Source organism: Notolepis coatsorum (assembly GCF_963971535.1).
Source record: "Notolepis coatsorum genome assembly, chromosome: 2".
In the NCBI taxonomy this organism is placed as follows: Eukaryota; Metazoa; Chordata; class Actinopteri; order Aulopiformes; family Paralepididae; genus Notolepis; species Notolepis coatsorum.
In genome coordinates, this window is record NC_140166.1 from 166,893,605 (window position 1) to 166,907,928 (window position 14,324).

The following is a 14,324-nucleotide window of genomic DNA, read 5'->3' on the forward strand; positions in this document are numbered from 1 at the left end:
TGCAAGAAAAATGCTCCACTTTTAAAAACCCTATGTATGTGTAAAGTTGGTTGTTGCTTCTCAAAAGGTTTACAAATAAATAACTGCTGTAACGGTCACAAGCCCCAATGAATATTGAACTGATTTCTGCCTAAGAAAGGAAATACCCTCTAATGCCCTGTCTGCAAAACACGTCATGTGTAGAGGCCGTAAATCAGCCGATGACCTTCGACCCCCTCCGTGTTCCCATCCTGTGATGGGCAGTGTGAGGTTCACAGGCTCAGCAACAGGGATTGTTATCTTTGGGACAGTTTTACAAAGTGGGGTTCTCGTTATCAGTAGCAGACAAACTGGAATAACTACCCTCCCCCCTCCCCAAAGTCGGGGGGTGGGGCTGACACAACCAAGGGACAGAGAGCTGAAAGACTAGGGAGTGAACGGTCCAAAGATTTAGTGGCTTTCTTTAACGCCCGCGGGGAAGATAAGAGAGTGAGGAACCTCTCAGCGGAAGGCCTGGACAGAGGCTATAACTACAGCGCTCACCACTGAGCCTCGACACAAACATCCACTCGAGGCCACAGCTGAGTTCTCCTGGCTATTGTCTCTCTGGTGGTCTCCGGTGTCGCTCCTATCTGACTGAGAGTGGAACGCGTCCCTTATCAGTGCTCGTGAAACTGGCCGCGTGGGGAGAAGGTACAGGGGGGGGGGGTTGGCTGTAAGGCGAGAAGCGTTAAAGGTGTGATCTGTAATGCCGTCGAACTGGGACCTCTAGGCGAAAGAGCCCCCCCCCCCCCCCCCCGCGCTCGGTATCGCATTTCGTTTACTTCCTGTTTTTTGTTTTGCTCTGACATGCGGGTAGGAGTTTAGTAACTTATTATGCTGTGAATCTCTCCAGGCCTCTCTTGGCAGGCAGAGCCTGGAAGTGTGGCCAGCACTAGCAACCACTCCCCCCCTATAGACCACCGCAACACTTCCGGTATTCTGAAATCATGGGAGAGAGAGCGGGGGGAGAAAATGAATGAATGTGGATGAGAGCCTTGACATTAAGTGGTTGTAGCTACGGCTGTGGGGGTGCTGGAGACATGATCCAATATACTTTTATACGACTGAGTCTCCTGAACACGGAGTGACCAATCCCAAGTCGATCGGCACTTTCTCGGCCGAGCTATAGTCACTTTTCCGCACCTACTCCCGAACTATGCATGCGCAGATTGCCCACGGAGTCTAGGTTCATCAATCTGCGTGCATGCGTAGTTCGGGAGTAGGTGCGAAAAAGTGACTATAGCTCGGCGGAGAAACTGCCGATCGACTTGGAACTGGTCTCTCCGTGTTCAGGAGACTCATGCATATAAACGACTATTGGATCATGTCTCCAGCACCCCCACAGCCGTAGCTATAACCACTTAATGTCAAGGCTCTCATCCACAGTCATTAATTTTATTCCCCCACTCTCTCCTCCATGAGCTCAATGTAACGCGGAAGTGCAGTGGTCTATACCCACTGAAATCCAATCAAGACAAAACCTGTAAACAACTCATAGTACCATGTTGCCATCTTTTGACTAGAGGTCGCTGTTTGACGACGTTACAGATTCTACCTTTAAGTACAACTAGGAAGGTTTCTCCCTATGAAAAATAATAGTAATCACAATAATATGAATAAGAAGGAGCCTGAGTCCAAGTGGTCCACTATAATATAGTGCAGGGTTTCTTGTCCTTGAACGGGTTCTCTGAGGCCGGGATCCCCATGAGTAGCGGGTCATACTTGGCGTGTTCTTCACAGTAGTGCATCAGATCTGATGAAGCCTTGGACACCTGCCAGAAACAGTCAACGCATCTAGTTACTCACAGGGGTGTAAAGTACTTGAGTAATTGTACTTCGTTACAATACTTAAGTACTGTTTTGGGGGATTTGTACTTTACTCAAGTATTATTAGGTTTGTATACTTGTACTTTTACTCAATTACATTTCATAGACAAAAAAACATACTTTTTACTCCTTACTATTTTACTATACTATTTTAATTAGTATATTTGTTTCTCTGGCCGAACTAACAATAACGTTATTAATCCTGCAGCTGCTAAAAACAGCCAATCAAATCCCCATCAATGGAAAATGAACCCGCCCATACCCATGCTGATTGGTCCTTGTGCAAGACTAGAAAGAGTGACAAGCTACAGAAGATGGCCACAATGAAACAATAGTAAGAGTGATGAAGAGGACGAACCGGAATATTTCATTGCCCCGGAATAAAAAAAGGTTTTTACTTTTACTTTTTAGTACTTAAGTACATTTAAAAGTAGAAACTTTTACTCAAGTGTGTTTTTAGCCAGATACTCTAACTTTTACTTGAGTACGATTTTGAGACGGTACACATACTTTCACTTAAGTATAATTTCTGGGTACTTTTTACACCCCTGCAACGCATGTAGTTACTCACAACGTCGCACACAAAGAAGAAAGAGCCCCCCCCCCCCAATCAATGTAACTGGGAAAGGTGAGCTAAAATGAGTGGATCACACCTTTATCCTCTCGATGCTGGCCTCTATCCTCAGCTGTTGTACCGACCTCCGGGCCATGGCTATGTTGTTAGAACTCTGCATTCTCGATGACATTGTAGTCCTCCTCGCACGCCTTCGATCCAACCTGTGCGAGTGAACACAAACACTGATTTAACAGTCTACTTTATTTAAGCAAACAAAAGAGAAAAAAAGGAATTATCCTGTGATGGTAAAATAAGATTACCTTCCACGGCGCTGATGACCCCCTGTGGCTTCCCTCTCTATCTGAAACACAGGAAATTAAGCCAAATGAGCACTTCAAATTAAACAATAGTAATATCTGCGTGGATGTACGAAAGCTCACCCTTTGCACCATTTTTATTATAGGCCAACAGACTGCAGAAAGACATTAAAGTTACACAATATGCGAGTGAGCAACACTGTGTGAAGGACATACAGGAGAGACGAGCGGACGCTATTGTAACAGGGTTGGTCCAATATAGCCTTGCAACTTCCCAAAAGCAACAGTTGAATTAATGGAATTGCCTCAACCTACGCAGGAGCCAGGGCCAATTTACGTCACAGATTCCTGTTTCACAATATTCACGCTACAGGGATGGGAGGGCCTGCTCGCGCTGGGGTTGACAGAGGGAAGTCACACTGTGTAATAATTAGATCTGATCTTGAGGAGAGCTGCAGCAGGGCTCCAGGTTCCTCTCTCTCACCCTGGCATGGGTGGATCGTATTCGCTTTGAGTTTGCATTCTGCAAAACACTTCAGTGCATTTCAGTAAACATAATACACGTCAAATCATAGGTTCAACTGCCCGACCTCTTTAACTAACAGGATGATGATATATTTTGACTTCAAGGTCTATTTAACCCTTTACCGGTCACTTCTTGAAATACCAGGAAATTCACAATTCCAACTCTAGAATGTTATTTTGGTGCTATTTCAAAAGTTATCTACAATTTTGAATTTTCTTTTTAATGATTTCCCCCCTGTAAATTAATGTTAACCGAAGTGTACTCAAAAAACTGAGTGCCCTCCAACCGAACAAGGCCACTGGCCATGACAACATCCCCTCCAAATTCCTCAGAGACTCAGCAGCCGCCATCACCCCAGTCATCACACACATAATAAACCTCTCCATAAAACAGGGACACGTCCCCAAGGACTTCAAAATTGCGAGAGTAACACCCCTGCACAAAAAGGGCAGCAAATTAGACCCAGGCAACTACCGCCCTGTTTCTATCCTTACATCCATCTCGAAAGTCATGGAAAAAATAGTATACGAAAAGGTTGAAAAGTACCTCGCGGAAAAAAATCTCATCTACGAATTCCAATCTGGTTTCAGAACATCCCACTCCACTGACACATGCCTTCTCCATTTGAACGACCACATCAAACAAGAGGTGGACGCGGGCAAATACTGCGGCATGGTCATGCTGGACCTACAAAAGGCCTTCGACACTGTCAATCACACCATTCTGATTGACAAGCTAAAAGCAATTGGTTTTGATAGTCTATCAGTGAGCTAGATACAATCCTACCTGGAGGGGAGAGAACAGATGGTGGAGGTAAACGGTACCCTATCCCCCCCCTCACAGTGAGCTGTGGTGTTCCACAAGGAAGCATACTAGGACCGCTACTATTCCTAATTTATGCAAATGACATGTCGTCAGCTTGTGACTGCAACTTGTTCCTGTTTGCGGACGACTCAGCCCTGCTGGTCTCTGACAAGAACAAGTTACAGGTTGAAAAAGCCCTCAGCTCGGAACTAGGCAAAATCTGCATATGGCTCACCGACAACAAACTATCATTACACATGGGCAAAACAGAGTCCATTCTCTTCGGTTCAAATAACAAACTCAGCAAGACCGACGGCTTCTCAGTTACAGTGGGTGACAATATTGTCACAAGGAAAGATGAAATTACCTACCTGGGTTCCATCCTAGAGGCTAATCTTTCCTGTGACAAAATGGCATCCAATGTAATAAAAAAAGTCAACCAACGAACTCGATTCTTGTACCGGATCTCCTCTCTGGTAAACAAGAATACCCTGAAGACTCTGGCAGGAGCACTCATTCAAGGGTACTACGACTATGCTTGCACCTCATGGTACCAAAGCACCTCAAAGGCACTAAAAAACAAATGACAAACATCTCAAAACAAACTAGTCAGACTACTGCCTGACCTGACTCCTAGAACCCACCTCACCCCTGCCCACTTTGACAACCTAGGATGGCTTAGAGTAGACGACAGAGTACAGCAACTTGCAATGGGCCTGGTCTACAAGATACACTACACGACCAAGGTACCCATGTACATGTCAAAATACTTCCCAAAGGTCAGTGAATACCACGATCACAACACCAGAGGGAGCTCCACAAATCATGTTAAACCCAGATTCGGCTCAAACAAGGGACTAAACACGTTTCGCAATTATGCCACATCAATGTGGAACGCCCTACCCAAAGCTGTAAAGGAATGTGAATCACTACCCACCTTCAAAAACACTCTCAAAAAACACCTACTGCAATTCGAAACTGGCCCCTACAAATGTCCTAACCCAGTTGTACAGTAAATGACCAAGTATGGCTTTGTCAGTATTCCAATGTACAGTGTATGTCATATATGTTATGATGAATTGAAAATGGGGGACCCTAATGTAAACAAGACGAAAGTCTATCTCTGGTCTGCATCCCCTTAACAATTGTATGTATTGAGCTGTACTGTACTGTACCCACTCTGCAATCTGTTAATAAACTTTTCAATCAATCAATCAATCAATCGAACAGGCCCTCGACCGGTACCCTAAAAATGTGGGGGCTATGGGGCATATTTTTCCTTAGGAGGCATATCTATGAAACTTGGCAGGCTGATTCATAACATAAAATAAATAAGAAAATGTATTGGGAGTTTTCTTGAATTTGCGTTGCCATGGCAACAGTAGCCGATAAAGGCCCAAAGAAGAATAGCGGACAAAACTATATAACTACATGGTACTACAGGGTACTACATGATACTACATGGTACTACATGATACTACATGGTACTACAGGGTAATACATGGTACTACATGGTACTACATGATACTACATGGTACTACATGGTACTACATGGTACTACATGGTACTACAGGGTACTACATGATACTACATGGTACTACATGGTACTACAGGGTACTACAGGGTACTACACAGGGTAATACAGGGTACTACATGGTACTACAGGGTACTACATGGTACTACATGGTACTACAGGGTACTACACAGGGTAATACAGGGTACTACATGGTACTACAGGGTACTACAGGGTACTACATGGTACTACATGGCACTACAGGGTACTACATGGCAATACAGGGTACTACATGGTGCTACAGGGTACTACATGGTACTACATGGTACTACAGGGTACTACACAGGGTAATACCGGGTACTACATGGTACTACAGGGTACTACATGGTACTACATGGCACTCCAGGGTACTACATGGCAATACAGGGTACTACATGGCAATACATGGTACTACAGGGTACATGGCAATACAGGGTACTACATGGCACTACATGGTACTACAGGGTACTACATGGTACTACAGGGTACTACATGGCACTACATGGTAGAAGTAATACCCTAAGTGTGACTGACTAGATGCATCGGGCATATGTCTAAAAATGGACACTATGTCACTTCACCTGAAGGGGCATATGACCGTTTATGGCTTCACCACTTTTTAGCTAATAACAAATCCTGATTTCACTAATCCTATGCATAAAACACCTATCCCCCTGTCTGTAGTGTGGTAGTGTAAGGGTTAACCTTCTGTAGTGTGGTAGTGAAAGGGCTAACCCTTTGTCGTGTGGCAGTGAAAGGGTTAACCTTCTGTATTGTCGCAGTGAAAGGGTTAACCATTTGGTAGTGTGGCAGTGAAAGGGTTAAGAACGCATATGAACCCTGGAACAACAGGGTTGAACATAAACAGGTGATGATTCCCTCACATCTACGTACGCCATAACATCTACATTTATAATTCATAAGTTGGATAACATGCATGACAAGATACCATACATGCTGTACCCAGGGTTCCCACAGACATTGCAAAATGAAATGCAAAGAGTTTCAAGTACTTTTCCAAGCACTATTTTTAGGGCATTTAAAAGGATACAATTCACTTTTAAATACAGTTTTTTTATTGAACAAAAAAATCTGATCCAATATTTATGGCTTAAAACCAATTTCCGACAATTAGTTACACTTTAAATAAAAAATTTCTTGATTCAGAACAATTTGATCATGGATGAACAAAACATTCAATGCAAATGGTTGATTTGAATTTCAAGGACTTTTTAAGCACCTTGTTAAAAAATTGGCTGCTTTCAAGGAATTCCAGGCCTTTACTTTTAAAGTTTTTAAGCACTTCAAGGACCTTGTGCGAACCCTGTGTACCTACATGGGATCGCTGTTGTGCTTGGCCTTGGTAATGAGGATTTCTGACATACAGTGAGGTAAATGTTTTTTTTATTTATATATTTTTTTGGGTGGGGGGAGGGGGGGAGGGGCAACGGAACGGGAATGGATTAGAACATGGACAGTGAACGAGAGCAGAAAACACAAAGGACACGAGGCCATGCCTCTCTCTAATCCCCCCCACTCGCCCCCGTCCCGGCCACCCACTCCCTTCCGCTTCCTCCACAGGAAACACCATCGCCTGTTCCCCTCTGAAGTATAAATGATTAAATATGGTGGGGCCGCTTTAAAAATAGAGTCAAGGCATGCCGCTGCAGAGGCGACTGTAAATAACCAACCAAAGAAACACAAAGCTGGGCTTCTGTGGCCATCCCATTCTGACTGCGTGGCTTTGTAATCGCGGGCACAGGCAGTACTACTATACCCCCGAGGAGAAACGATGGTGGTCTCTCTCCAAGCTGACATGTACTTTTTCAAGTCAAGTCAAGTGTCCCAAAGACAACACACTCAGCAGTGCGACCTGAAATGACTCGCACACAGCACTGCAATCTCGTCCCATCGTAATCTGGGTTGTGTTTTTTTGTATCCGTGGCCTGTGCACGCACAAGCACACACACACACACACACACACACACACACACACGCACACACACCTGAGTAAGCAACTCTTTAAGTGCACCGTGGGTCTTTAACAGTAGGTTTGAAACACTCCGCTGAACTAACCAGACGAGGACGGACCCAGGGACGTCATGCACTGCCAGCGCCAGGGAAAGCCTACTCGTCCCTGCCCTCCGACGTCTGCAGAGACGCTGCATGACGCCTGTGGCTGGAGCCTATATAGCCGAGAGGTCCATAGGTCTGCAAGGAGGCCCTTGAAGGTCGACAGGCCGTGACGAAGGAACACAAAAACATGCAGGCTATTGTCTGCCAACCTCAATGCTAGGTTAAGTGTTTTCTGTTCCGTGCCCATTGTTGTTGTCTCGGTTTCTTTCTAACAAGACATTACTGACACGAGTGCCGACTAGTAAAGAAACCTTTGTCCGAGGAGAGTCACTGTGTGCACGCCACTCATGCACTGTTTTTTTTTTTTGGTCCACTTTTTCTCCCATTTTCTATTTTTCTCCCATCCCAATTTCGTATCATCCAATTCAACCCTCCCCTGTCACGAACGCTGTTTCTTGCCTCCCACAAGGCGGCTGCAATGTGGACTAAGTCATACATAGCACAAGTCCCCTCCGGTACTTGAGGTAACAGCAGTCGCATCTTTTCACCTGCGCAGCTCGATCTCTCAGTGGCGAGGAGTAACGCGTGGGAGGCTCACGCTGCCCCCGACACTTCCTGATTCTACTGCGCAGGCGCACCAACCGACCTGTAGGAGTCGCTGTCCATAACGCCCGATCCCCACCCATCAGTTTCCCACCCCCTAATACGGCCAATGTGTATTAGTATGAACGACCAGCTAAACTGAAAGCAATGTGGAGCGCTGGGCTCGAACAGGCGAGCCCAGCGTCTCCGCATTCGTGGCGAGCGCCTTGCCCACTACGCCACGTAGCCGCCCTACTCATGCACTGTTTTTATGACTGTTCTCTCTCTCCCTCTTTTGCAACTCTGAAACATGCGTCAGTACAAGTCTGGAATTTGGCACAAAAGGCCTCGAGGTGGGAAGCAGGAGGCATCTAGCGGACACTAGAGAGATAGTGATTCTCCACGTTTCCTGTACGACAGCTTCATCAAAACAGATTTCAACCAGGGCGGAGAAGCGTGCCATGATTCTCTACAACATGTGGAAATGTTACTGTGACGTCAACATTCTGGCCAGCACTGACGTCTAGATTGAAAGAGAAATAACAAAAATATTATAAACAAATACATTCTAGAGAGTAAGGTAACCTAACCCCTTAATGTACGGCTCTTGTCAAGTGCCTTCTACAAGTAAGATATGATATGAATGCAGCTTAAAGGAACACGCCAACATTATGGCAAATGCGCGTAGGCAATATGATTTCCAATTTCCTCTCTGTGCGTTCAGTAGAGAGCTATCCGGCTGCAAGCTGGCCTAGCTTAGCACAAATTAATGGAAGTGGATACGGACCACTAGTCTAGCTGTTGGCCAAAAACACCTCTCCCAGAGTTTTAATCTAGGCTTGTGGTCCGTATTCGCTTCCATTCATTTGTGCTAAGCTAGGCTAGCTTGCAGCCAGATAGCGCTCTACTGAACGCACAGAGAGGAAATTGCCGCTGCTGCCATTTTGGTGGTGTGTTCCTTTAATATCTTTAATATTGGGATATAAGTAAAGTAAATAAGAGTGTTACGTTATTAGCAAATTCCCCACGTGTGTGTGGGGGTAGCAAATTCCTCATTTGTATCTTTGCAAGAGTACATTAGTTGTGTGTGTACTCTCGTATGTGGGTTGGGTAAACACTGCTTTTGGCCAGCATTGCATGTTCCGTCAGTTGCACACCCAGCCAGCCGTGTGGAGGCACAGAATGATCCACGTGAGCTCTGCCCGCTCTGCCAGGGAGCACAATGTACCCTGCAGTCACAGCCTGGCAGAGATGCCCGTTGGAGGACACACCTGCTGGGACGGGGCCATGATTCCCCTCTGGTTTTGGACAAACAACACACAACACGACTTTTACAGATACTAGGCTCTTCCTCCAGAAGCCGTCCGATCCGACGAGGTCGTCTCGAGTCTCAGATGTGCCGTCTTCTGGTAGAATTATCCATACATGTGAGGACAGGAGAGGCCACCGCAGGGCCACCCTCAGAGCAAACCCTGCAGACCTTCTCACCTTACAAGCAACTAGGCCTGTCCCCGACTAAGGATTTGTATAGTCGACTTTGATTGGCCAAAATTTGCAGATAGTCTCCCGAATGCAAAATATATATATATATATATATTTTCTTATATATTTTATCATTCTATTTGGGCTGTGGGGGGTGCTTAATGTCTGAAGGAGTCGACGGAAGGCTCCTTGTCCTCTGCGAAAGCATGCAATTGTTCCACTGATGGATACATCTTGATATTTGTCTAGTCTAGTGTGTTCATTAGACGGCTGCAATCCTCTTTCAGTGCCTCTGTGCCCGTTTTCTTAGGCAGTTAGCCTCGCTGGTATGTGCGCCATTAGCGTTAGCTACGCTTCTAGGCCTCTTTGCTTTTGGAAAGAATGATACAAATAAATAAATAAATAAATAATAATAATAATATTATATATATATCTTTTCTTTTTCTACTTTTTTTTGCATTCGACTAAGAGGTTGGCAGTCGACTACGGCTCCTTTCGATCGATTAGTCGACTACTCGACTAGTCAAGGTCAGCCCTACAAACAACCATAACGAGCTAAGCCACAATCCAGGATTTATAATTTTGTTTGTCTATATAAATTAAAGGTAGTACAATGTAAGCAGTGCACATTCGCAGCTTCAAATGAAACGTAAATGAAGCCAGTAGCTGAGGCCGGGGCCGTCGCATCACGCGGGCGGTTATACCCAGATTCTGGATTCCGCCTTTTCTTTTCCAAAAGAATGTTGGAAATACCTGCCGCCTGCCCCGCAGCCTCCCAATGTGCATCCCAGCTGCCTGAACGGGCTGCGGTCGCCGCGTGTTTACTGACGCCGGGACGGTGGAACCCTAGCGGCACACTGGAGCCTCTGATTACTAAATATATTCATATTCATACTTCATAGGCCTCACTGTACGGCGGGAGCCGCTGCTTTGATGTGTGACTGACGGCGTTGTCTGCACAGGTGGCTTTTTTTTTCACTGCACCCCATAACCAGGTTCTGAGGAGGTCATAAAACCTACGACTACCCCCGCGGAGTACTGTGTGTGTGTGTGTGTGTGTGTGTGTGTGTGTGTGTGTGTGTGTGTGCGTGCGTGTGCTCGTGTGTGTGTGTACGTGTGTGTGTGTGTGTGTGTGTGTGTGTGTGTGTGTGTGTGTGTGCGTGTGTGTGCGCGCGTGTGTGTGTGTGTGTGTGGCGATAATCATCGCCTTGACTGGGTCCTCTTGAGGCTGCACCCAAATAAAAAAATAAACAGACACACTTAATGAGATTGCATGTACCGCGCGCCGCTTGGCAAGTCCGCACTTGTCCTCCTCTCTCCTATCGCCCGCCCAGAATAGCCCTGACATTTGTCACGTTAATCAGTACAATATCTGTATCTGATTGCATTAATAACATATCGTGTGTAAATAACAGAAGACGACTGGGCTGGGCCGCCAGTGTCGACAGTGCTGGGAGAGAGACAGACCAGGGCCGAGCGGCGTAGCCTAAATTATCCGCTATCAGACGCCCGGTCCCTTTGCTCCTGGACCACAGGAGATTAAGGGACTCCATTATCTCTCTCCCCCTGCACCACTAAACTGCTTAGCAACATCACGGGCCGGGGCTCCGCAGTCCAACAGGAACTGCGCCTGACTCTGACGATAATCCCCCCCCCCCCCCCCGGTTTAGACACATTTAGAGAGGCACGGTGTGACAATGCCGGTCAAGCTATCAGTGTAGCGCCACACACACTCTGCACCACTATGTGTGTAATGTGTTTGAAAATAGACGTGAGACAACAGGAGCCCCCCCCCCAACGAGCCCTTTACGAGTTTAACTGCACCCTCATAAGTACTAATCTCAGACACAGCCTGATGCTATCTGATGGGAGCCAGACTGTCCAGGAGCAATGGGGCCAGTCAGGCGTGCAGAGGAGGAAACTGACAGACTCCCAAAAAAAATAAAAGCTCCCCACACACAAACAAACAACTGATTGGCCGGAGACAGCCGGTATGAGCAACGCTGCAAACGGCGTCCTCCCTGAAGGCCTAGCTTTGATTATGGATTATGATGGTGACGGATGATGTTCAAACATCAAAAGGGCGTCAAGTGCGGCTCGTTCAAAGCGGGGCCCGTCTGGAGACGTACACAAAGTGGGAAGTCAGTCTGGCGTGAAAGGAAACATATAGAAGGTGTTTTATTTTTGCAGGAGAGGAGGGCTCCAAGGGGCTGAGTCAGAGGCTGGGTCTCTCTCACCTCCACGGAGGCGACTCCTAGCCGGACCCCCTTCCACAGCTCTGTGGAGGCTTGTTGTAGGGTGAGGTCACATACGGGACAACTGATTCTCCTCATCCCTGCACTGTCTCTTTGTCTCTCTCTCTCTCTCTCTCTCTCTCTCTCTCTCTCTCTCTCTCTCTCTCTCTCTCTCTGTCATTCTGTCCGCTCTGCCCACCTGGGCCCCATGTGCACACAAACAGGTTCCCTTTGTGTGTGTGTGTGTGTGTGTGTATGTGTGTGTGTGTGTGTGTGTGTGTGTGTGTGTGTGTGTGTGTGTGTGTGTGTGTGTGTGTGTGTGTGTGTGTGTGTGTGTGTGTGTGTGTGTGTGTGTGTGTGTGTGTGTGTGTGCGTGCGTGCGTGCGTGTGTGTGTTTGTGTGTTAGAGCCTGACACAGAGTGGATTTTCAGTGATTCAATGAAATAATCCTCCCGTCCTGTTCCCGTTTGAGGGGTATAGGGCAGGCCACATTCCGACTGAGAAAAATATGAAGCTCTTTGGTTCGGGACAGAATTCCGTTCAGAATCATACTACAATATAGAATAATACTAACTGCCCAAATGACATCACCCAAAGTAGTTAACTACTGAAAAAAACTAAGCTCTAACTGTGATTTGAATGTAGTAAAACTACATTCAAATTGTAGTTCAACTCAAAATCTCGAACCCCGTCCTCTCCTCTTGATCCTCCAATCACAACGAGGGACGCAACAGTTGTGATTGGAGGATCAACAAAAGGGGGTGGGCCTTGAGATAGGTCAATTGTACTACATCTGTACTGTGCACCCCAGCACTGTGCATTGTGTGCGTGCACCACAGTATGCATGTGTGTGTGTGTGTGTGTCCACGTTGCATGCTGCAGACAGGGGGAGTGAGTATTTAAAGAACACTGTGAGTAATACGCCTTTGATTCCCTGATAAATGAGTTCCTCTATAGCACTTCACCCCCCCCCCCCCCCCACCCCCCCCACTGAAGTATAGTGAGTAAACCCCCGTGGATTAAGGTTCTCTTTGAAGTCCAGCGCTCCCCCTTTCATGTCCTACTACAGGACCTCAGGAAGTCAATGGACGACAAGCAAACGGAAAAAAACAGGTGTTGCCACACTGAACTACACACTGTACTACACACTGAACTACACACTGTACTACACACTTAACTACACACTGAACTACACACTGTACTACACACTGAACTACACACTGAACTACACACTGTACTACACACTGTACTACACTGTACTACACTGTACTACACACTGAACTACACACTGTACTATACACTGTATTACACACTGAACTACACACTGTACTACACACTGAACTACACACTGAACTACACACTGTACTACACACTGAACTACACACTGTACTACACACTGTACTACACACTGAACTACACACTTAACTACACACTGAACTACACACTGTACTACACACTGAACTACACACTGTACTACACACTGTACTACACACTGAACTACACACTGAACTACACACTGAACTACACACTGAACTACACAATGTACTACACACTGTACTACACACTGAACTACACACTGTATTACACACTGTATTACACACTGTACTACACACTGAACTACACACTGAACTACACACTGTACTACACGCTGAACTACACACTGAACTACACACTGTACTACTACACACTGTACTACACACTGAACTACACACTGAACTACACACTGAACTACACACTGTACTACACACTGTACTACACACTGTACTACACACTGAACGACACACTGTACTACACACTGAACTACACACTGAACTACACACTGTATTACACACTGAACTACACACTGTACTACACACTGTACTACACACTGTACTACACACTGAACTACACACTGAACTACACACTGTACTACACACTGTACTACACACTGAACTACACACTGAACTACACACTGAACTACACACTGAACTACACGCTGAACTACACGCTGAACTACACACTGAACTACACACTGAACTACACACTGAACTACACTGAACTACACACTGAACTACACACTGAACTACACTGAACTACACACTGAACTACACTGAACTACACACTGAACTACACACTGAACTACACACTGTACTACACACTGAACTACACACTGTACTACACACTGTACTACACACTGTACTACACACTGAACTACACACTGAACTACACTGAACTACACACTGTACTACACACTGAGCTACACACTGAACTACACACTGAACTACACTGAACTACACACTGTACTACACACTGAACTACACACTGTACTACACACTGAACTACACACTGAACTACACACTGAACTACA

At 46.0% G+C, this 14,324-nt stretch overlaps 1 protein-coding gene across 1 annotated transcript in view; it reads right to left on the reverse strand.

Moving 5' to 3' along the window:
* Nucleotides 1–1,444: 1,444 nt before the first annotated feature.
* The window catches only part of gng12b (guanine nucleotide binding protein (G protein), gamma 12b), a 90,979-nt gene continuing 78,099 nt past the window's right edge, over nucleotides 1,445–14,324 (reverse strand). Inside the window, exons 3-5 of the mRNA XM_084338202.1 lie at nucleotides 2,725–2,765; nucleotides 2,502–2,625; nucleotides 1,445–1,793 (exon numbers count right to left, since the gene is read on the reverse strand). Coding sequence (XP_084194328.1) covers nucleotides 1,668–1,793; nucleotides 2,502–2,594 — 219 coding nt within the window. The 5' untranslated portion in view covers nucleotides 2,595–2,625; nucleotides 2,725–2,765 and the 3' untranslated portion in view covers nucleotides 1,445–1,667. The remainder of the gene's footprint in view (nucleotides 1,794–2,501; nucleotides 2,626–2,724; nucleotides 2,766–14,324) is intronic.